Source organism: Aulostomus chinensis, chromosome 9, assembly GCF_037954235.1.
Source record: "Aulostomus chinensis isolate RoL2024-O1b breed Wild chromosome 9, RoL_Achi_v1.0, whole genome shotgun sequence".
Taxonomy (NCBI): domain Eukaryota; kingdom Metazoa; phylum Chordata; class Actinopteri; order Syngnathiformes; family Aulostomidae; genus Aulostomus; species Aulostomus chinensis.
In genome coordinates, this window is record NC_141328.1 from 25,175,437 (window position 1) to 25,199,385 (window position 23,949).

The following is a 23,949-nucleotide window of genomic DNA, read 5'->3' on the forward strand; positions in this document are numbered from 1 at the left end:
GGAGAAATGGATTTAATGGAACAGCCTTACTGCCTCTTTGCCCTTAAAAAATGCCCAGAGAATATGAGCCACTGAAAATAGAGCTGTAAATAACTGGACGAGCAATGGGTTTTCCTTTAAATAAATACCGATCAGGTTTATGTTGAAAGACAATAGAAAACGTAGCCCAGATATGCAGTTTACAGTATTTATAGCTGTAATATCGAGGTGCCAGCACCGTAATTTCATGCCCCAATGAGAATGGCAAGGTCAAAGCAAATGCTTTGGCTGAGCATCTGCTAATACGGTGACTCATAAACAGGCACTGCGTGTATCAGGTGCACCAAATAATACAGTATAATGAAATACAGAATAGCTTTCCATTATTGTTCTTTTTTATGGTGTCGTCATTAGGTGTAATTTATGTCTTAAAATTTCATCTCCCCACAGGTCGATCTGAAATGGGGGTCTAGGGGTCATTCCACAGGTTTTGGAACCTCTAATAAATTTCACAAACCCTTTTTTCTTATTTTCCTTTTATATGTAAAACTCACTTTCACCTTGTTCCCTTTTCTTCTGGATCTAAGGGCGCTTTCATTTGCTGTTGTCTTCACCCCAACAATAAACAGATCAGAGCCCACAAGACAACTTGGCAAGCTATAATTTGACTAGAAAACAGCTTTAGGAATCTCCATGTCGTTATTTTTGAAGCGTACTTTCAAAAAAGCAGCTTTCATTTGCTGCATAAACAACTTCAAAGATGCGAATAGCCATTAAGATGTAAATACATTAAGCTTGTAAATGCAGATTTGCTTTTTTTAACTCAACAATTCAAGGTGAAATGAAAAACCTGAAGTGTGTTTTGTTTTGTTTTTTCCCAAAGATATTCTCATTTGGTGAAACTGAGATCCTTTCATGTCTCACTCAATAGTCTGCCACCATGTAGTCTGCTGTGGTCAGATGAATCAGGAGCCCAGGGACACATTATTGCTTATTTGACAGTGCAGTCCGACTGCACAAACTCAGCACATGGCGCTCACCACTTCCTGGCACTCAGGACCTGCTGTAGACTACAGGCTGGCCAATATTTGCCTTCAATTATTCAACAATTTTCATGGCCATTTGAGGTCCTTGGAGCATTTAAATAGGTGACGGGAGGGACCTCCGCTTGGCATGAGCTGTGCGGTAGATTATCAGAGGACTTCTTTATGTTTTCAGCAGCTGATACAAGGGTAGGTTAAAGGTGGATCTCTGATCAAAGGTCAGTCTGCTTTAAGATCTGACTCATCAGTCTCCTCAACACATACACAAATAAGAGCAATCTCATAAAATTAACTCAGTTGATTAAAGAAATAACTTATAATGTCTACCTGTGATTTCTTTCGTACATGTTCATTACTCTTCATTGCAGTGTTTTTGTACATGTCTCTTTTAAAGACCACTCTGGAGGTCAGTATCAGAGTTATTAGGATCAGCCAATTACTATTAATAAAAACCTAAGAGCCATCACTTGAAACACTGAGCCCTTTCCAATTGCTTGATACCTCTCAATGGATGGAGGAAGCTTATTCAGAGTATTTGTAAACTCTCTCAATCCTGAGGGGATAGTTTGAGCCAGAGGCTCTCTGCAAAGGGGATTTTTCTGTCAATAATAAGCAGGGGAAGTGGCTGAAGGAAGTAATAGTAGAATGTAAGCAAGAAGGAGCTCTGTAATGCTGGTTTCCACATGAAGTAAATCACCCCCCCCCCCCCCCCAATATCCAAAAAGTAACCCTGCTTGTTGTTAAATTTCGATATAAATTGGATAATGCTGTTTTCTTGGTGTAGCTCATCAAAAGTTATAATTACTGTCCTTTGTTTGGAATTAAGGTGCTCATTAAAAGATGAGAGTTTCAGCAATGATAGCATATGGTACGTGAAATAAACTCCTTTCTCGCCACAAAAGGAGATGTTCATATTAGATTTTTTTTTTTCCCCTTCCACCCTTTCCGATTCTCCATCAGGGAGCCCTTTGCAATTTAATCATCACTAAAATCATTAAAAAGATCTGAAGATTAAATTATATTGGCATTTGCAAAATTATGTAATACATTTACATTACAATGAAGAAATTAAAATAATGCATTTTAGCTGTCTGGGGTGTATGAAATCTCCGCATGGGAAATCTAACTGGAGAAGTGGACAGACTTATTTTCTTTGCCTTTGGTGGCAGTTAATAGGCTAGCAGAGTTTCAGATTTCATAGAGTGAACCTTTGCGCACCGTCTTCCTTGATGGATGTCCCTGAAACAGGAACTCTCGATGGAATTTCTGAATTATGAAATGAAAATACATTTTTAAAAAGGCAGGGCGAAATTGAATGAAAATTTGTCCTTTCAATTTTTCTTTAAAGATTTGTAGGAAGCTTGGGAAGTATTTAAGCTCTCCCACCCCTGCTCACTGAGTTTCTTAAAAGTGTGACTTTTGATTCCAGGGCTGACGGATGCTGAGGTAGAGTTGGCCGTCCAGCGCTCAGGCAGCACAGAAGAAGTCCTACCTCTGAGCCCCGTCGGGTCCCCACATCCACTCTATGCAACTCATCCGGCTACTGTATCACAAAGTGAGCGCACACATCCTCTTACGCCACGCTGCACATCATTTAAACGTATAAAGAGGTGTTTTCCTTTTGTTCTTTATGCATGGTACACCTACTAAACTGAATTATTATAGATTGTTACAAGCAAAACAGCACTGTGTGCCACACAGCATTTACCTGGATTGTGTTTTGCGACACAATATGGCATTGCACAGCAGAATCTCATGAAGTCTCCCTTGCCATTCTGTTTCTAGCAGTTCCACCCTGGCAAGACCCCACAACGCAACCTGTATCTTTATTACCTCAGGAGGTTATGAGTGCTGTCCACTGATTTACCAATGCAGAATGAAGTCCACGTAATGCTTAACCCATATGACAATGATTCCAGATGTATTCCACCCTCATTTATTACCACACTGTCCTTGACTCCCCCGGCATCTCATGTTTTGTAATGAAAGTGATGTTGATGGGATGGCCATGTAGTTAGGGAGACTCGCGGCTCTCTGTCCATAGTGGGGGGTTTTATATCAAAACGGCTATAAGGGAGCTGCATAATGAGGTGAGAGCGGGGAGTCTTGTATGGGGGGTCATGCCGAAAAGAGGGGGCTACCTCCCTTTGATGTCCTTGTTATAGGGACGGTGCACGGGGACCCGCATCCATCTCTGTCGAAGTAATGGATACTCTGATCTCTATTTCCACACAGTAGAAGGACAGGAAGGCCTCCACTGAACCCAATAAATTTGAGAGGAGATTGGAAAAACGGGGGATGGAGACCATAGTTCCACAGCTTAAGTGACCAAATAAAAAAAGGAAGATGGCAGAGTGGAAGAGCTTGAAAAAAAGGGAGAGACAGAAAGAATGAAAGGTCCTAAAGGGGAGGGGAGCAAGTGAAGACCCCTGGTGATGCAGTGAGTCTTGCTCAGGGTCAACCACCCATACCAAGGACTCGCAGGCCTTTCAAAAGCACAGTGTTCTGGGATAGGTGACAGTCTATCGCAGCTATAATGTTGATGAAGACCCAAATTTATGTGGTTACCATATGGATGTTGGGGAATGATTCAAAATTTTCGATAGGAAAGGTTACAGGTTCATCCCTGAACGCCGCAATAGCGATGAAACATGCCCTTGTGTAAAGAGAATAAAATAACATTCACCTTGAAAATATACCATATAGTTCAATTTGACAGCGGGGCTCTTGTTTGATTTGCATGTCAAATCACACAAGTAGCAAGGCACAACATCAATCCAGCTTAGGTATTCAAACCAGTAGAAATGTACCACGTTTTCTATTAGTTGAAATCAGACCTGTCATAGAATATTATGGCTGCGCTTTAGTGGCCTAGCCTCCAACAATTTCCTATTTTAGCAACACCAAACTAAATAAAAAGGAAAAAAACTCTTGCATTTACTGAAGACCTGTTTGTTGTTTAGTGACATTTTCAGTTGAATGCCTCTCTTAAGTGGGGAATTTCCACCCTGACAGGCAGTTGGCCTACCCTGATGACAGCCTGCACAATGACACACTTTCACATTATCTGTCACTCGGCAAAACAGTCAGCTTCTAAACACTCGAGCACGCACTAACGCTCAGTTACTCTGGTCTCTGTTTCTGTTCATACAGGAATACGTTCGAGTAGAGGAGAATGCGGTCTGTTCTGTAGGAGTATGTGCGTCATAAACGGATGGATAAATAAATGTCATGATTCTAATGCTCATAAAGATTGCGTGTTTATGAAGTGTAGAAGATTTAAAACTATGGACAATGAGGTAACTAAAGTATTTGCGTATTTTATCTGATTTTAGATCAATTTTCTACTCACTACACATTTTCGTGCTCTTAAACTGGGAGTTTTTTTTATCTAACAGGACTCACATTGACTTCAACTGATTTCTCTGCAGTATGAACGGCAATTAACAGACGCTTATAACGCAAGCAGGGAGGTTAAGGCTTTCATTCTGATGAAGTTTTGTACACCAGTTTCTGCTTTTTTATGCCTCTCTTTCAATTTCCTCTCTGCTACTCTCAATATGAATGTAAAGGAAACAAATTGCCAAAAAATAAAAACAAAGTTGTGTCAGTTACGCTGAAGATCCAGTGATTCAGAGATTTTCATAGACATGGGAAAGTGGTTGATCTCTCAAATTTTGAAATATTTGTAAGAAGCAAGAACTCATGAATAGACTCAGGAATAGCGAATGACCTCCATGGTGATGCAACAATACATTTATTTGTTGACCCCCCCCCCCCCCTTTTTTTTTTTTTTTTTACATGTCCAGCTGAAGACCTCCCTCTTTTCCAGGGTGGGGTAAATGTGGAGAAACAAAATAATTGCTCATTTATTTAGGTTATAACTGCCAACTGGTGTATCTGGGTAATGTTACAATGATGAGTCTAAACATGAGGAGTATGATCTAATAACAACAGCACAGTTCTGGGGTATCATGAATTCAGCAGTTTCTATCCATCCTCGGCAGTCCACCGCGAGCGGCGGACGATACTCTGAGATCTGCAGCCTCTTTCATGGTTGGACACAAGTTGCAGTTATTTTGCCAACACTGTCAAATGTCACTGATGATGATGCAGAACTTTTCTGTCAATCTGGTTTGAATACTTCTCCATTATTTCTGAGAAACAACTCCTTTTGTTGTGTTCTTTCTCATGCCAGTCCATGCAGGTGTGAAGCACAGTATTAGCAGTAGAATAAGGTGCTCTCTGTGAGAGAGAGAGAGAGAGAGAGAGAGAGAGAAACATGGGACACATTGACAACTGATTGGAAGGGACAGTGAATCCTTTTTTTTTCTTCAATAAAATTCAATTGAGAGTTTACAAGATGGGTGGCAGCCCTAGAATTAGTTTTTGTCAAGATCAGGGTGATGAAGTAATGCAGTACAAGACTGTGTGGTCAGTGTTTGTTTGTACAGGATTCAAAAAGTATTGTGATTATTTGAAATACGTTGGGCAAGAATGTCTGGAAAAAAAACATCCATCATAAAACTACAAAAAGTTCAAGATGCATTTTAAAATGATCTGGAAGGTTTATTGTGAAGTAAATGAAGCTTGAAAGTACGTATTTTTCTGTAATAAGTACTACTATGAACTAGAAAGATTGTGCTTGAAGAACTTCATCTTACTGTATTTTCACTGTTTCCTCCTCTCCAGGTCCCACAGGCTACAGATGGAGAGACTATGGTGCCTTCACCGTCTTCATGGTGGGCATCACCTTCGGCTTTCATCAGCTTTACAAGGTACACGAACACACTCTTGCCCATTTAATTCGGTTCCCTAACTCACTTCGTTTTTAATGGTGAACGATCCTCTAAAATATGTGTCACGTATTACACGTTGCATCCACAGATCTGTCTGTGCCGCCTTTCCCTGGTATTACATTTAAATTGGTGGGCTTAGCAAGTACATACGTTTCTGATGAGTTATTACGCCAGAATAGAAGGCGCCTCTGCAGTATGTAACATCGCTCTGGTCTTGTTATTAAGGCTACCCTGCGTCACGTCAAAGCATGATCTCATTTGAACCCCTTCTTTTTAACTTCTCGTTCCCTCCTCCGCTCAGATATATGTTTTTGCCTTTAAAAATATAGTTGCTAACGCAGCACTCAACCTTTTTTTTTTTTTTTTTGACATCGAACCACCTAAAAATAATCACCCTGGTTTTTATCAGGCTTAGCAGCCCTTGAACATGAGCTCATGAGGCCCCTTCTCCCCAGTGACATTAATCCCATAGTGGTTGTTAGTAGCAGCCTGAGTGGCATGTGGAAGCCATTACTCTCATTTTAGAGGAGGACAGGAGCTTTAGCAGTAGTTCTTGGCCTACATGACAGGCCGTTCTCCTCTGCGTGTAAGAAAGAGGAAGCATGCATCATACACAGACATATGCCTACTCAACCCTGTCAGACATATTGGCTTCTCTTTAGATCCTGTTATGTCCTATTATTCAATCCTGCTTTACACAGCTTTCATAAGGCTGCACACACTCATTCAGGGAATCTTGTCCCTTATTTCTCTTGCCCTGCAGGCTTTAGCTTACGGAAATACACACTGTTTGCTACATGCAGCAGGGTTGGCCAGCCGCTGGTCACCTGGGAGATGGGATTCCCTGGCGGGACGGCACAGGTTGCTGTCATGTCACTGGAGCGTAGCGCCAGTCGCACCATATGTCCAGGCTTCTGCCCATACTTTATTTATGTTATGGTGCACCTTGTAAACACCTCACTCCCAGCAACCCCTTTATTAATTACCACGTGTTGACACTCATTTAATTTTTTTCTCTAAAAAGTGTTTATTACTTGCGCTGGTGTGGCGTGTTGCCACCTGAGTTGGAGAGAAAACCTGGCTCGGGTAGCACTTGGCTGCAAAACTGGCTCTGCAGGATTAAGTAATCTTTAATCAGATTTAGAAAGAGAAAAACATTTATGATTTTAGTGTTCAGTAGGGCCGTCGGGGGTCACATGGATGTGATTGCATTTGGCGAGCTCTGCTTCACTCAAAAACTGCTCATCTGGTGAGAACTTACACTAGATAATAAACTCCCTAATTTGTCTGCCAGGCAATCAGCGTGACGCCGTTAGTTTGTGGTGAACTGTTTTGTGTTTATAAATTGTTTTTTCCTCGTATTCCTTTCCTGATTTCCCTGCAATTCCTGACCGTCATTCAGTAAGCTGTAACAGGCAGTGTAATAGTCTGATATTTACGGTTTCATTTACAAATACCAAGAAAATTTAGAAATCTTTATTTTCTCTCATTAATGACAAGAAAAGCAAAACAATTCACTATATTCAGGGGTCTAGAAACAGCAAGTGCTTGCCATTATTGCTTGAAAGAGTGAAACGTTTCCTCAGAACAGTTGATGATTAATTTTCTTTTGATCAACCAATCGTTTATTTTTGCAACACAACCTGGAGACCAAAGTGGCATCATAAAGCAGCAAGAATATCAGAAAATCCTCAGTTGTGATAAGCTGGAGTCAGCTAACGCTAACATTTGTGCTTGATAGATATCTGTATACAACTGATAATTAAAATAGCTGTTAAATCATTGTCTAATCTAGTAATGGTTTCAACGCCAGATACTTGAATCAAATATACACACTTAATGAGACAGTTTACACAATGAGGCACTAGGCCAATAAAACAATGCCATTGACCCTCCACTGCCTCGTCTAGGTGGCCCTGTCTTTGCCTCATCTTCCCGTCTCTTGCCACCAGAGAGAAGTCTAATATTGTGCCATGCTTTTAATTGCAGAAATACATCCTTCCCCTCATTATGGGCAGCCGAGAGGACAAGAAGCATCTGCAGAGGATGGAGAGCAACATTGCGGCAATGAGTGGCACGCTGACACAGACAGGTGAAGATTAATATCTTCATCACTTTCTCCCTCCTCAACATTTTCCCTCATTTATCTGTCTCCAAAATCGGGGGGCCCTGCACGTTTTTAACAAATGACGCCGCTGTCATTTCGCTTTAATTTGAAATTGCTTGTTTACTGTCAGGCTCGGGCTCAATTAATTACGTTTCGCTGAAAAGCTCTTAACCTCGGAATATTAATGAGGAGTTGGGAAATGACAACTTTCCCCCCCCACCCATCCTCTCTCACCCCCACCATCCCTCTCCCATTTCTCTCCCCCCCTGCACTAACCCCCCCCCCATCCAAATCTCCACTGCCATCATCATCATGTGGCGAGAAAGTTCATTTTAATTTCATGTCCACACATTTATGTGTGTGTGTATTTGTGGGACGTGCACGCGGCGTGGCGCTGTGTGGCGTCTGGGCTCAGCTCTGGCCCTAGTGTGATTAAGTGCACAGTGACAGGTGCAGCTCCCATGTTGGACAGGTGAGGAATCGCAACCTGGCTGTCAGACATGTAGAGAGAGAGAGATGCTTCCCTAGCTCTTTGTCAGTATAATTAAAAATCCAAGGTGGCGTGAGTTGGAGAGGCACTCTGAGAAAGTTTGGTCTCGTTAGCAGTCGTGTCGAACGGAAGTGTGGTTTCACCTGAAAGGTACCAATTCCCCTTTGAGGTGAGTGAGCTAGCGAGGAGGCCCTCTGGAGCTACTGTACAGTTTTGTTTTTATGCCTCCACACGTGGTGGGAAGCTTTGTGTTCCCGTTACTGCATAGATCCCGTGCAACATCTCAGCAACGCCTTGAGATCATTTCTTTAAATTTGATGCAAACATCCACTTAAACTTGAGGCTGAACCGACTCAAATGTTGTGGTGTAAGGCCAAGTCACTTTGTCCTCATAGTACTGGTATCAAATTTCTTTAAATTTGATACAAATGACCACTTGGACTGAAGGATGAACTGGAAACAATTTGGTTATCAAACTTAAACGGTCATCATAAATCACAAGACCCAATTTGTGGCCCGGACTCAAGAATTCATTGGCTGATTATTAAAGAATTGGACACAAATGTTTGATAGGATAAAATTATGTACTTCATTAATATGTGTGTGTAACTGTAGTCTGTTTTAATGATAATACATTGTAATTACAGAGAACCTGGAGGACTTAAACACACCGAGGGTAACATTAAATCAAAGATTGAAAGCAGTCAAAAATGGTGCTTTGTGTAATTTTCATGAGATCGTAGAGGTTCATTGACATATTACATAACTTGGTTCAGTTTATGACTTTAAATGTGTATTTTAATCAAATTAATTCCCTTTTAAATTTAATAAGGTCACACAAGCTGTCTTCAACGGCCTGTGTGAGATTGCTGAATGAATTCTTCACCTTGGGAGTTCTTTATCCCTAAAATGAATGTGTTTATTACAAAAAAAAAAAATCCAAATTAATCTCTGTGTTTTCCCAGTTTGGTAGAAAAATGATAAATTGCCACCCTTCATCAGCGTTTTGAGCTGTAGGTAAACAGAGAGAAGACGTGAAAATGTGTCCGCCACAGGTCAGATACTCAAATCATAAACATGATGTGAATACGAGCGTCCCTTATTTTGATTTTCCTTTGTGTCCAAGCTTAAACAAATTAATAGTTTCAGTTTACAGCTCCTGTCACGGAGCAGCATAGTGTAGATGAAAATACGGCTGTTATCATTTTTATCCAAACACACCCATGCTTTTGTTTTCTGTCTGACTAAGGTGATGTAGATGGAGGGCACCAATTGTGTGAGATTGCGTGCAAAGGTGTGCCACCCGGAATCTGATTAACAAATATATGCTCTTTTATGGTCATTTTCTCCCAACTATGCAAACACATTTCCTCTGGCTCTTTCATTCTTGCTCTACTTATCACCTTTTGGAGATTTGCCAGCACACAAACCTGTTGTTGTTTGACGCTGATGACGGGATCTCACAGCCAGAGTCCTCCTGTGCTTTGCAGCGAGTAGGTGAGACTCAAGTGGGAAACAGGAAAAAAAAAAAACCCAACATGGGTCTTTTCTTCAGCCAGTGTGGGGAACTAATTTGCTATGACTGCGGTAGCCAAGCAGCTATTGTAGTTAATGACTGTTGTAGTTAACAGTTGGGGAGAGGGGTTGCAATTACACTGAGAGTCTCCCCCCCCCCCCCCCCCGCTTTCCCTTTGTCTTCCTCTACCTCTCACTCCCTCTCTTCTCGCTGCACTGAGTAATAGCGACCGACTACCTCACTGCTGCCAATTGCTTGAACCCCCTTTTGTTAAAGTTCATGTATTCCTCTAGTGCCGGGTGCAATGAGGTGATGTATGCTTTTGAATGGGCGACTACATTAGTCTCTCTCGCCAGCCCCAGCTTGAGAGTCGGGGCCTTGACTCCCATTATGATTTGCCTACAACTTCACACAGACAATTAATGAATGGATCTTGGAACTACTTCAGTGCACCCAGGCTGTAATGGAATTGTGCGGCTGTTTGGGCGCTCTTTGTCGTTGGGCGCCATATTGGTGACCAGCTGGCCATTAAGACATAGACAGGCATAGACATATGTAGTGTACATTATATCGCGGTATTTACTGAATAATTTACTGAATACACAATGTACACCCTTCTCACAGCAGCTGCAAGCCTCACATATCATCTTGTCTCCTATTCTCTCTCTCTCTCTCTCTCTCTCTCTCTCTCTCTCTCTCTCTCTCACTCACACTCACTCACTCACACACACAAACACACGCGTGCGCGCGCACACAGACATTTGGAGCTCCAGCCTCCCTTTGATTCATGCTCGGCCAAAGTCACTGACTTAATTATTCTTGGCTACGTATCTGTGATAACTGGGAATAAGAAGTTGTGCATTTTTGTCAAGTGTCTGAGCGGTATAAAAGAGTCTACTTGGTGGAGAGACTTGAAAAGAGTGGAACCATTCAGCCAAGGTGGTTAAAACAAAAATCAGCGCCAGTGGTAATTCAGGAGGCACAGCTTTACACGCTGGCAGATTGACCCACACATCTGGATATGTGATTTTGTGGTGAGGTAGAATTAGACACTAATAGGCCAGCTCTTGGTTTAGTGAGCACACCCTGTCATAGTGACACCTTTTTTAAGAAGGGGCAACCGTGGTATTTCAGTTTTATTACCGTACTCTCAGAAAGGTTGGCCAGGATCACAAATCGACAAGCAAACTCAGATTGTTTGCGCAAACGGTTTTTGGCCTCTCTGTAACTGGGATTTTGTAGGATTCTGCAAGCATGAAAACATCAAACGCTTCAGTGCCCCACCTATATTGATACAGCCCCACCCATTTAAACACAGGTGTCACAGCAAGACAGTCGCTTCTTTGAAAGATCAAATATTTTGTCTGTGTTGGTTTTTGAAAAGAAACACAGCCGGCTTCTGTCTTTTGTCCGGTCCTGAGTTCACGCGATGGGAGGGTTCTTTACGTCCCGTCCAGCCGGCTGCTGCTCAGGCTTTTAACCATTGGCCTGACAACCTCAGCAGTGGACCGCCACAATAACTGTTGATGTTAATCCTATTAGGCTTGATTTAACACTTTACACGCCCATGATTTATATGAATGTTTATTGGTTTTCTGTAATGTAATCAGCTCGGGGAAACTTAATGCATTGTTTGGTAATACACGCGTGACTGGAAGCAGGGGGCAACAAACTGTGCCCGTTGTTATTTGAAATCATACACCCTCTTCCAACACCAACACTCGAACTAATTCAATCTTCAAAGTCAATGGAAAAAGAACAATATTTATTTGGATTAGGGGGGACATTTTGTCTGGCAGTCTCCTCCCAAATGAGAGCCTTGTTTTTTCCTTTGTTGATCGTTTGAGGATTTAAGATGCATTAGAAGGCAGTGTCTGGGTGGATAATGGAAGGTTAGAGACAGTTATTTGATTTAAGTTCAGACACTAGAGATTAATATCTTCATCCTATGTGCCCCTCCTCTTCCCACCCGCTACCCCCAGCGCCTCGGACCAAAAAGCTGCGACTAAAGTTACTGCGTATTGGCTTTGATAGCAGTTCCTGGAGGACCGCTTTGATCAGTGACACATGTTGATCATCATCCCTCCGGTTTCAGGAATGAACTTTTCCAGCTTTCTGACACTAGAACAGGCTTAACACACAATCTTACTTTGTATTTTTTTTAGTCTTTGAAGATGGTTGAAATTTACTATCTGTGATTATGCTTCTTTCCACAGTCAGCCAGCTGCAGCAGACTCTGGTTTCCCTCCAGGAGCTCCTGATCCAGCAGCAGCAGAGGATCCAGGAGCTTTCTCAGGAACTGGCTGCAGCAGAGGTACCTACCCTCCTCCTCCTCCTCCTCTTCCTCATCATCATCATCACTTATCATAGCTAGCAGTTCGACATCCGCTAGAAAACCAGCGGTTTTACTCAAATATCTGTCTGCCATTCCAAATCATCATTATGGGTTTTAACAATAATACATTATCATAAATTTAAATCTGGCTTGGCAAATTGAAAATGTCAGTCAGTCCGAAGTCATGGAATATGAAAATAGCCATCTCCAGCCGCAGAAAAGTTCTTGTTAAATCATGAATAGAACTAGAACGTTGTGGAGAATTCATGAGGATTTTCTCTTCTGTACGTCTGTATAGTACGTGGTTCAGCTAAGATCAACTGAATAATCTCCGTTGGTGTATCCAAACCACCTCTGTAATGTAGCTCCAATGATTCATTCTGACATGGATTTCATTTCTTTATTTTTTTATGTGAAAACAGTCATTTGAGGGAATACATGGCCGCGGGAAGGTTCTAGAAATGTACCTGAAAGAAATATACGCAAACCTTGTGTCAGTTAGTGTGGCTCTGCAGAAACTGTGAATGAGAGTTACAGACGTCGACTTTCAGATCTGTTTTGACTGATGTTTTTTTAGGAATGCTAGACAGGCTGTAACTTTGGAATTACAGAGTTCAGAGCTCAGCAAAGTTGCTGGTTGAAATCTGTAGATTGATGAGGGTAGGAAAAAGGTTTCTTGAGGCCTCTGTGTACTAAAAACTTCCCGGTCATAACTGCTGTGGATCGACAGGCTTATTATACAGTATATCATCAGAGCGCAAGCTGCACAAAAGTGTGGCGCATCTCATTATGGGACCATAATGTTTAACCATATTGCCATTCGTCTTCGTCTTGATTTTTATAGACAGTGTTCATAATCTTCTTCCAATTTTAAGTGTTTAGGTGAATCGGAGTGAGTGATTGTTCTAAAAACTTATGTGCAGAGATGAAATGTTGGTTGCTTTTTATAACACCGCTCATAATTCGCTTTATGGTCCCCAGGCTCTAAAAAAAGCGCCTTGGAAGAGCCGATCTTAGACAATGTTTTATGTCCACAGCTTGTTAAGCACATGGGTGTTTCACTGTAGCATCTGGATATCGCAGGAAAACATATGCGGACACATCTGCTTCAGCTCAAACAAGGAAGAAAAATATGAGTGTCTTTCCTGGACAAGATTAATCAAGAACTGACGACTCGTAGCTCACTTTGTGCTGTTTAAAGTTTTCAGCCCCATCGTCTCACAAGAGTGAAGCAGAGAGCTGCAACCACCCGGATAAGTGAAAGTGATCAGATTTGACCTCTTGCACATTATGGGCATAGGTGTGGTCCGGCACACAGATTTCAATTTATCATTGTGATAAACACATCTGCCCCAAATTCAATGGGTTCTCCCTTGGCTCATGATGCACCCCTCCATCATGTTCCTTGAATTCAGCTCAGTAGGTTTTTTTTTGGTGTAATCTCGTTGAAAGCCAGACAAACAAACAAAAACAGATGCAAGTGAAAACATGACCTCCTTGGCTGGGGCTGTGACTCCTCTCCACAACAGAGGGGGATAAGGCATTTCTTTTTTTTTCCTTTTTATTTGTCATTTTCAAATCACAGATTGGATTAAAAAGTCTCCACTTCATTTGCTATGAGTGCCTTGTTGGAGAGTGGTAGTGTATAAAAAGTATATTTCACATCAAAACAGCCATTAAACAAATCATAAACTCTGCTTTATAGTTATAGTGTTGATCTTAAATTTTCCCTGCGAGTCGGCACAAGGCCCTCTTGTTGTCTCTGGCCATGGGGGAAATTGGGAAATTGTTTTCAGGTCTGGGATGTTTGATGAGAAACACATGCTCGAGCTGACGAGCTACTTATCATTCACCGTTTGTGGCTTTCGGGGTTTGCCTCACCACGCCGCTCAAAGTGCGCCACGCTTAGCAATTATACCTCTCAACACGGAAATGTGCCTTTAACCCGAAACACATGGAGATTTTGGTTTCCTCAGCTGCTAAGTAAACATTTCTTGTACTTTGGTAACCGCTCAGTTGTGGAGTGCGTATATTGACCGTAAACTGGGGACCTCATTATGGAAGACTGACTCATGTCCACACATCCACATAAACACACACGCAGCACACGCTGATGCTGCACATTTCCAGACTTTAGGGCCTGAGACAGTTTCTGTCTTTTTAACTATTTTCTCAGTTATCTTGTTTCTCTAATCTATCCGTGTTAAAACGCCCAACTGTTGGAGAGATTCGCCTCAGGAGGATTCATCCTCATGTTAAACAGCCAAGTCTATTTCTGCTCCATTATCATTACAAATCTGCCTGTTAACCATGTTTGCCCTGCTGTCTCAACTCACTGATCGTTCGCTTTATTAGTGGATACTACATAGAAGATTAGAAACCGCCTCCTTGCTTGCTCGAGACGAACTGCCAGTGGGAAAGAGCATAAATAGAGTGAAATCAATTGCACTGTACCAGTGTTTCCACTTAAAAACACTCCTCTGGGGACTTCCTTTTGAAACTAATTCCATCATAAATATACATGTGTTACACGAAAACACACTGTCTGCCGGCAGAGTAACTGTGAATTAATTTGCCTTCAGACACTCTTAAACAAGGCTTGTTAAAGATCTTATCTGGTTGCTAATGGTCCAGAGGCGTTTATCTTCATTTAGCCAGATGTGATGCCGTCCTTGGGTGCCGCTAGAGTTAATAGTCTTTTTTTCTGTGCTTGTAATATATACTCACTGGCCAATTTATTAGGTACACCTAGATAAAACTAATGCTTTTTATTAGTACAGCTCTGCTATGATTCTTCCCCCTCGTGAGGATAATGATTTTCAGTGTTTTTTTATTCAGTTTGAGAGAGGTGCCAATATATGTAGATTTGCATTTTGGAGGTTGTATTTTATGGGACCATTGAACTGCCCTGTTACATTGAGAGGTGCTCCTACATTTTGTTCTCCCCAATTCATATAAATGTGATGGACAAAGTCATAGAACCCCTTAAAATAACCAAGTCGTATTTGCATATTGCATTTTTTTTTCTTATCTTGAAACAAGTCTGAGAACATCTTCACTATGTGCAGCGTTGGCACTGTAAATGCCTACCTAGCCAGTGTGTGGCCTGCTACAGGAACAACATATTATTTTAGACCAACTTGGCGTCACTGTGGTTTGCCTCGACCAACAGCTAAAGGCATTTTACCTTGGATTATCGCAGAAAACAAACTAAAAGGCAAAAAAAAGTTTATTAGACTTCAGTGTTTTGTTTTGCAAGATAACAATGAACATATGATCACCAATTGGAAAAAAAAACAACAACGAACAAACAAAATGCAATCTATACAAGGACAAAGTCAATGTTTTCCCATGATTGAACTCACCACGGACGCATGACTCCATCATTTCACATTCGCAACAACCTCTGTAGTCTGGTTTTGCCATTTCTATGCATTTCTTAAGCTCGTGTTTAGCACAAACCTTATTTCATACATTTAACCCTGAAAACCTATTTAAGAAGCCTGTTGATTTAGAGAGGAGGGAACCAGACGTTCAACATTGCTCATTTATTTCCAGCTTTCATGAAGTAGGTGGCATATTTCTCTCATAGATGGAGCTCTTTGCATGATTTTTGGTTGGTTCATTTGTTTGTTGGATATTTGTTGCGGTGTTCACAGCACACAGACACCTTAGAGCCTCGCACCTGTACTCCAGGAAGTATGGTAGCAGCCAGAAAACATTGTTTGCATGGTGCTTTCTTTAGGATGAAACCACAAATCATCTGAGCGTTATATGTGTGTCAACATGGACACAGAAATGAGGAAGTGTTGAAAAAAGTCAGCCACAGGCCTCATTGAAATGTCCCTTTCAACCGTTACGTACAAAACTCAAGATCACCAAGTAAAATTTAAATCAGATGTGATAACTAAATAAAATTTTGAATAGAACAATATCATATCTACAAGACAATATGGGATTTTTGCTTTTGCTATTGCATTAAAAGTTTCACAAATGTCTAATTTTCAGGTGGAAACTCTCAGTTGAAAAATGTGTTGTTCTGCAGTTATAAGAACACAAACCTGTTAAAATATGACATTTCAATTTTATGACATTCACACATAAAACTCGGCGTCGCAAAGCCACAAGGTCAAACTACTTACGATGAAATTAAAGTCGCTAAATTTTTATGGAGGTTAAATATTTTGATCGGGAGTTTGTGAAAACATCACATCGTACACGTGCCTGCGGTCTCTTAGATATGTGTCAGCTCTTCAGTTTCAGACGGTCTTCCTTTGTCTCCGGTCATTGATACCCCACCACTCAGCCTGCACCCGAGCACCCAGTGCACTTAACACAAGAGTCTTACACAACGTGTGTGCATACACACCACCATAATGTATCTCAAAGCTGAAATTCAGCACTGGCTCAACATTTAATTAAGTTTCTTCAGACTTAATAAGACATATGTTGGCGGTAGTGTTGTGTGACAAGCCATGATGTGAGATAATATATGGTGCTGCCCTGTAGATAGTGCCTATTGTGTATGTAGCAAGTGGCTAACAATTCCGCTGCACCATCTTTTCTCATGTGAAACGCATCAGATAAAAGCAGTCCATTTGCCATTTGTATAGAAAAAAATCATTGCTGTCATTTCAAGCAGTCTGCCTTTTTTTTTCCCTGAGTCTCTGCCGGTGAAGTCTTTAGCTCAGCCCATACAGCAATTAATTTTTTTTCTATATAAAATGAGAGAGAAGCAGAATCCAGCCTTATTATACAGATGCCTTGGGGAGGCAAAGGATTAAGATGGTTCTAATGAGGTGACGGCTGTAATAAGAGTGTCTTCAGTAGGCCTCCAGTGCAACAACTCTAAAACATGGCTCCTTATCAGTGAGGTTTAGGAGACGATAAGAGGGAGAGAAAAAAAAAACCCTCCTTACCTCCTCGTCTCCTTTTCTGTATCCCTTTGCTTCTCCTCCTCTGCCTCCTCCTTCCACTGTAAATGAGTCTGATCCCTTTCAGATGTGATTCAATTAATTTCTCTTAGATTTAATTACAAGCGAAGGAGTCCAAGTTATCCCTCTCCCCTCGATAGGGGGTCCATGCTTCCTAACAAGCTTCCTCTGGTGAGTCAGGAGCGTCTTAATTACAGTTTTAGTCGACTTTTTCCTGTGTCGTCTCTTGTCATTCATCTGGTCTCATCAGGCTATCTTCCTCTTCTTACACTTTTCCTATTTTATGTAGGAGTAGACAGAATGGAGAGAAATAATCACTGATTCTAAACTATCGTGGCGTCGAGACTCTACAGACAGCCAGTTGATTGAGATAGAGATTCTGAAGTAGTGCGGTTAAAGTGGCCCCACTGTTATCACAACTGTCCACGTACGCAGTCAATGAGGAGTGCAAAAGAGACGGAACGCATTGGCCCAAGTTTAAGGTTGTAAAAGTAACTGTCCTCTAAAAATGTAATCTCCAAACCCATCAGCTATGTCTGACCACTTAGTAAAACTGGCTACTTCTCAAACAATCTGCTCATATTTATTGTCTCTCAACACCACGTGAATGTCTGGAGTCACTGTGCAGACTGTAAACTGCGAGCGGCGGACGAATCAAGGAAGTCTTGAACCGGATATCTGCTGGTTACCCCGGACCTCTGAAATACTGGCCCTTATTTCCAGAGGCTTTTGCTGATGGGTTCTGGCTTTGGACAGACATTGATTCAGTGCTGTTAGATGTTTACGGCTCTCACACACACACACACACACACACACACACACACACACACACACACACACACACACACAAGCACATGTACATTCCTGTTTGACAAGGGTGTGTAGAAGTGGTCACTCACTGTCACAGGTTGCATGTGAGTGGAATCTGTTGCGTCGTGAAGAGAAAAATGAAGCCATTTGAGAAGAATCATGAAAAACAAAGGCAGCCACCATCATCTAACCTGTTCCCACATTCTAGTTGCAGTCATGGATTCCCTGCAAAAACAAAGTCAGGGGAAACTACCCAACAGTTGATCCTCTGATCCCCTGAAAACACCCGTCCCTCTGATGTGCGCAGACTGGACCGATATGTTTTTTTTCTTTTTTGAGTTGCTGTAATCTTTAATTTTGAAGAGAAGTAACATTCTACAAGATGATAGAGTAAATAAAGTGTCATCAGCATTCAACACTGACCCCCCCCTCCAAAAGCTTCATCAAAACTCATTTTATTGGTCCCTCTGTCAACGTCCTGGCTATCCCTAAAAAAGTGCTGCAGAGACAGATTTTGGGCAGCAATTTGCCATTCAAATACTTTGCCATTATACCCTGTAGCACTTCATGCTGCACCAGTGTGTGTGATAACACGCCTTTGATAAAAGACAAAAAGAACAAAACAAACTGCTAAGCTAGGGTCTGCCTTCATGAATGTGGCCATTGTTCAAGATAAAGTCATTATCCAAAACACTGGACACTGGCCTAACCTTTTCTAGATAGTATGGAAAATTATGTAAAAACAGCATGATTCACACTCACTGGAGTTCCTGAGCCCTGGAGGCCATAAAGTTGCCTGCAGTGGGATTGTTTGTCCTCTCCAGCCGCAGACAGTGAGGTTGTCAAGGTGACTGATGACCTGACTACACAGCAATGCTGGGCTTTTGGTGTTTGCCATATTTGTTTCCATTACAGCCTGTGGCTTTTTTTTGTTTTGTTTTAAACAAAGCTTTTTTTTTATAATAATAATAATAATGATAGCATACCATGGAGAGTGGGTGCTGAAAAACACATATTGACTTTGTGCACCGACCAGTGCGTGTGACCTGAACAGTGCATTTGTATGTCAGTGACAGTCGTGCGTTTGTTTGAATTCTTTTTTTCTTACAGGCATCGTCGGCAACCACCCGTATCCTGGACAGCCAAACAGTCGGAGAGCTGAAAGCAGAGATAGTCTCTTTGAAGGGCTTACTGCTCAGCAGGTAACAAAGTTATCCAGACCCCACCCTTCACTGCTGTTTGTTGAAAGGTGGAGGGGCTCACTGTTGTCAAGCCCCTCTCCCTCCCTGATTTGATTTTGTCGATAAAGTCCATTTTTACCACGTGACGTGTTGAACTGGACCATCAACCTCACGTGTGAGCCTCATTTCATTAACTTTAAAATACAGTCTCAATTCCTTTTTTTAAAATACGTCTTCATTTCCTTTATTTATGATAGAACAGTGCACTGTGTTAATAACCTGGAACTCCCAAATTTTTCCAATTAACAATGTCCATCAGCAGAAGCCATAAATATTAAAGGGATAATTCCCCCACAAATGAATAATCAGTCATTATCTAGTCGTCCTCGTGAGGGAACGTCGGGTGAAGTTCTTTTAATCCACAAATCACTGCTGGAATGAGTGAAGAACAGGTGTGGCAGTGGCATCCAGATATGAATTCATACTCACTGCCATTTCTTATCACCTTGTAATGTTTCTGAGTACAATTGGCCAGTGTTACTAACTTTTCAGTCATATTTAATTTCTGAATCTGATTTTCCTGATTGTCTCCACCCACCCATCTGCATCGCAGGTACTTGTGGTCTTGTGATCAACTGATCGTTCTCTCTTACTGGCCTGAAAGTTGCTGTGTCTGAACATGAATGAATAAGACTGCACGACGTCACCCTGCTCCTCTAGATGACTTGCTCTCTTACATAATCATTTATTTCAGATGCGTTTAGGTATAATTTTACAGGCACTAGAGATTAGAACACTGATTGCACCTCATCCAATTAGCATATTGCAGGCATCAGCTTGTCTTCTGTGTTTTAATGCTTTTATTGGTTAGAGAGATAACCACTCAATTGCTCCTATGCAACCTTAAAATATTTAATGAGTGGAAATAAAAGATAAAAATGCAGCGACATGCACTGAATCAGCTGTGTCCTGATTAAATCCAGATGTTTGTCTTATCTGTATCAAGTCTGGTTGTACCTGCTCCATCTTAGTCGACGGTGTCAAGCCTTTTGTGTTGTCCATCCCTTCATTCTTTCCACTTCTGTTCTGAGTGAAGCCCAGCTCACTCGGCCACATTAGCATGCATGGTGACATTTCTGTGTCTATAAAGAAGGCTGAAGTGTACATGAGAAAACTGGCAAGGACAAAAATTGTATTAATCAGTCATAATCCCCTCATCATTTGCTTTCTTGAATTCATCCCTGCTCTCATCACGAATGTTCTGGCTCAAAGCTTGAATCACGAAAATAAAGGCTCCATATCGCTGTTCTGTTTTCTCACCATCCTTTCAAAATCATCAAAATGAAAGTGCCGTCTTAACCGCTCAGACATGTTGACGGCACGATGGTTCACATGAGCCTTTTTGACCTTAAAAGCTTCAGTTTGTGTAATTCCAAAAAAAAAGAAAAAGCAGTCTAATACCACCTTTACCAGGTGGGATGAACATCCGGCTGTTTGGCGTGGGGGATTGTCTCTGTGTGTCGCTGCATGTTCGAATGTACAGTAGGGTTTAGGATGTCGTCTCGCGTATAGATTTGTGGTTACAGTGAAGCTTCTGTCTGCAGTGACCCTGCAAAACTCAACGTCGTGCAGATTCAGAGATCCCACGCGCACTGGTGCCTGCAGGTGTCAGATACCTACATGGAGTGCTTTTAAGACATTATAAAAATGATTTTTAACCGAATTTCAGACCGATTCCTTTGACACATCATAATGTTCTTATTCCAGTGTTGCACTTGAATATAAACTCATGGAGTGAATATGCGGTTTTATTTTGGGAAACAATTGTCGATGAGCTGAGTTCACACTCATTTTGCATACCAATGTGATGGTAAAGCGTATAAAGTTTAGATTGAAGTTTAATTATTAGTAATCTTAGAAATGTGGACTTTGAGGCAGAGGAGTTTGCCTCCCATTGTCAAAAATAGATAAAAGGATGTCTCAGTGGAATTGTGTTGCGGTTTCAGGCCTAATATTTCATAATTTCAATGGCTCTGTCGACACCGGGATGCAAATAGACGAACACAAGCACGTTAGGAAGACATCCTCAAATACAACACATTACAGGGACGCGCTACAACTTTGTCAATATGTGCAGGTTTTTGGGCAACGTGTGAATTTGCAGCTTTGTGTAATGCTGTGCACGTGTTGTCAATTTAAGAAGATATTTCTTTGAGGAGTTTGTATTTTGCTACGTTTTCTTGTGTTGAGCCCTCAGCTGCCAGCAGCCTGCTGTCTGTTCCACAAATTTTGTTCCGAGAGCAGATTTTTGAAGCATTTGTGATCAGGACTTTTTCTTTCTCTTTCTCTTTCTTTTCTGTTCTTCCTCAAAGGAGACAGTTTCCCTCCACTCCTTCCGTCCCTAAGATCCCCTCATGGCAGATTCCCCTGAAGCCGCCTTCGGCCTCCAGCTCCCAGTCCGTCAACCACAGCAGCAGTGACATCTCTCCCGTCAGTAACGAGTCTGCCAACTCCTCCCCCGTCAAAGATGGACACCACAGCCCCCAGGATGCACTGGGGGGGCCTGATGGAGCCCACGGTGTCAACGGTGACATCGACACTGTAGGCCTGGGGGCAACCCTACCCTTGGACCTGAAAGACCAGGTCCGCATGGAAGTGCAGGGGGAGGAAGAGAAGAGAGAGGAGGAGGAGGAGGAGGAGGAGGAGGATGATGTTAGCCATGTAGAGGAGGAGGAAGAGGAGGATGGTTTAAGTATGCAGACAGAGGACCGGCGAGGTGGGGACGGACAGATTAATGAACAGGTGGACAAACTGAGGCGGCCCGAGGGTGCCAGCAATGAGAGCGAGGTGGATTAAAGCACCATACTGTAGAAGGCACAACAACACTCTCCACACACATTGATTCACTCGTCTGTTGAGCACTCCTGCCCGCTCACGTCATCTCCTGTGCCTCTTTACTGTCAGTTTCCACTCATGTCTGTCTGATCTAAATCTTGAGCTAAATGAGAAGGCGTGGGTGTGAGAAGACGCAAAAAGGACAAATATTGGTGTGTCTAGTTGACACACGGCTTTCTCAGATTGACTTTTCATCATGCAAACTAAATAACTGCATGTCAAGCCAAGTACCATGTTGTTACTGCTCCTTGGAGTGAGAGCCGAAGAGCAGTAGTCAAATCAGAAGGACTTGAAGGTTGTATGCGGCGCTAACCATGTGTGACTTTAACGTTATTAATTTGATAAGTCGTCCGCTCTTTATCCCTCACATCCCTCTAGTTGTTCTAATGCTCGTACACAGACCAAAGAGGCACCGCTGCACTGAATATCCCTCCAGTACAGTGCAGCTGTAGGTCAGGAGTCATATGTTGGTACTTCAGTCTCAAAGTTACCGTGAGCTTCCTGAGAAGCATTAGCGGAGTTTGTCTCCTTTTTGATGGCAATAGGAAAGGACAAGCTCTTCCAGGGCCGGAGCTTTTAGCCTCTTTTATGTGTCCTTTCGCATTGGTGTCAGTCTGTCAATAATTCACAAGGCCAGCAGGGTGGCATTTGGGTGAAATAAAAGCCCTGAAATTCAAGATTAGAATGTGATGACGGGCTTTGTTCCATGCCGGTGTCAGAGTGCTCATACGCTCAAAGGAGAGGAAGATAAATGCTTTTTTCCCCCTGCTTTCACTGAGGGCTGAATTGTGCATCTTTTTTCATGTGTGTGTGTGTGTGTGTGTTTGTTTGTGCGTGGCATTCGAGAAAACCCAGACTGTCTGCTGTGCTGTATCTGCGTCTCCAGCAGGGCAGCTGATTTGGTTTGTGAAGTATGTTAATAATCAAATGATCAACAAATAACAGATGTATTAGTTCATGCAGCTTGAAATGTCAAGGAGGCTTAAAGCGGAAATCTAATACTGAAAGCCCAGTTGCATTGTATTATTTTCCGTGACAAACCCTCGGGTCCAAATTATGTAGGCCTCCTACAGTGAGTAATCTTTACAGAAAACAGTGCCAATATTTTGTAATTAAGCTACAGTAAGACAACAAGCGCTGCCACAGATGGAAGTTGCAGAGTTTTTCTCAGTGAGTAGGTGAAGGGGAGGGAGGGCTTAAAAAAATGTCCCATGATTGAAAAGGAAAGTAATAAATGAATACCTGACTTGCTGAATTACTCACTCTGTCTCCAGTTCACAAGAAGAGTCCATGAGTGAGTAGAAGGGATATCGGCTCTCACGCCCTTTCCATCTCCATCACATGGCCTTCGTAGACACAGGAAAGGTAGAAGGGCATTACATGTTTCTGTGACATCAAGAGATTAGCTCACATTATGGTAATTGTCCATATTGAAATCATGCAAGAAGATGATCGCTGTAAATTAGATTTGTGAATTATTAGAAATGAATTTGTGTGGGTGGATAATGGTGGTTAAAATAAGCACAGAAGTGTACTTGATGCTTTTTAGCCGCTGTAAAGTCAGTGATCGGTCTGCTCTGTAACCTGCTGAATTATGTACATTTACGAGCTTAGTTAGATGTGTAAATAATTGTAATAAAGTTGAAAGAGTATCTGCTTTATATTCATCTTAAAGCAGATGAATACAAATGACACTGTTTTATTTCTTCAAGGACTATATAAGCGTTTAGGGGGATATATACAGAGTTATGTCTCATTTTCTGCTTTCAATAAATGTTGAACATGTTCGTCCCAGTCAAGAAGGGAGTCCTGATTCTGAATTCCAGCGGAATAAAATGTGTAAAAGTAAAATCCATGTGT

General features: G+C 41.9%; 1 protein-coding gene across 1 annotated transcript in view; it reads left to right on the top strand.

Moving 5' to 3' along the window:
* pex14 (peroxisomal biogenesis factor 14) overlaps nucleotides 1-23,949 on the top strand; it is a 46,983-nt gene extending 23,034 nt beyond the window's left edge. The window contains exons 4-9 of the mRNA XM_086214517.1: nucleotides 2,452-2,577; nucleotides 5,715-5,800; nucleotides 7,811-7,913; nucleotides 12,151-12,248; nucleotides 19,124-19,215; nucleotides 21,567-23,949. Of these exons, the coding sequence (XP_086070643.1) occupies nucleotides 2,452-2,577; nucleotides 5,715-5,800; nucleotides 7,811-7,913; nucleotides 12,151-12,248; nucleotides 19,124-19,215; nucleotides 21,567-22,050 (989 nt within the window). The 3' untranslated portion in view covers nucleotides 22,051-23,949. The remainder of the gene's footprint in view (nucleotides 1-2,451; nucleotides 2,578-5,714; nucleotides 5,801-7,810; nucleotides 7,914-12,150; nucleotides 12,249-19,123; nucleotides 19,216-21,566) is intronic.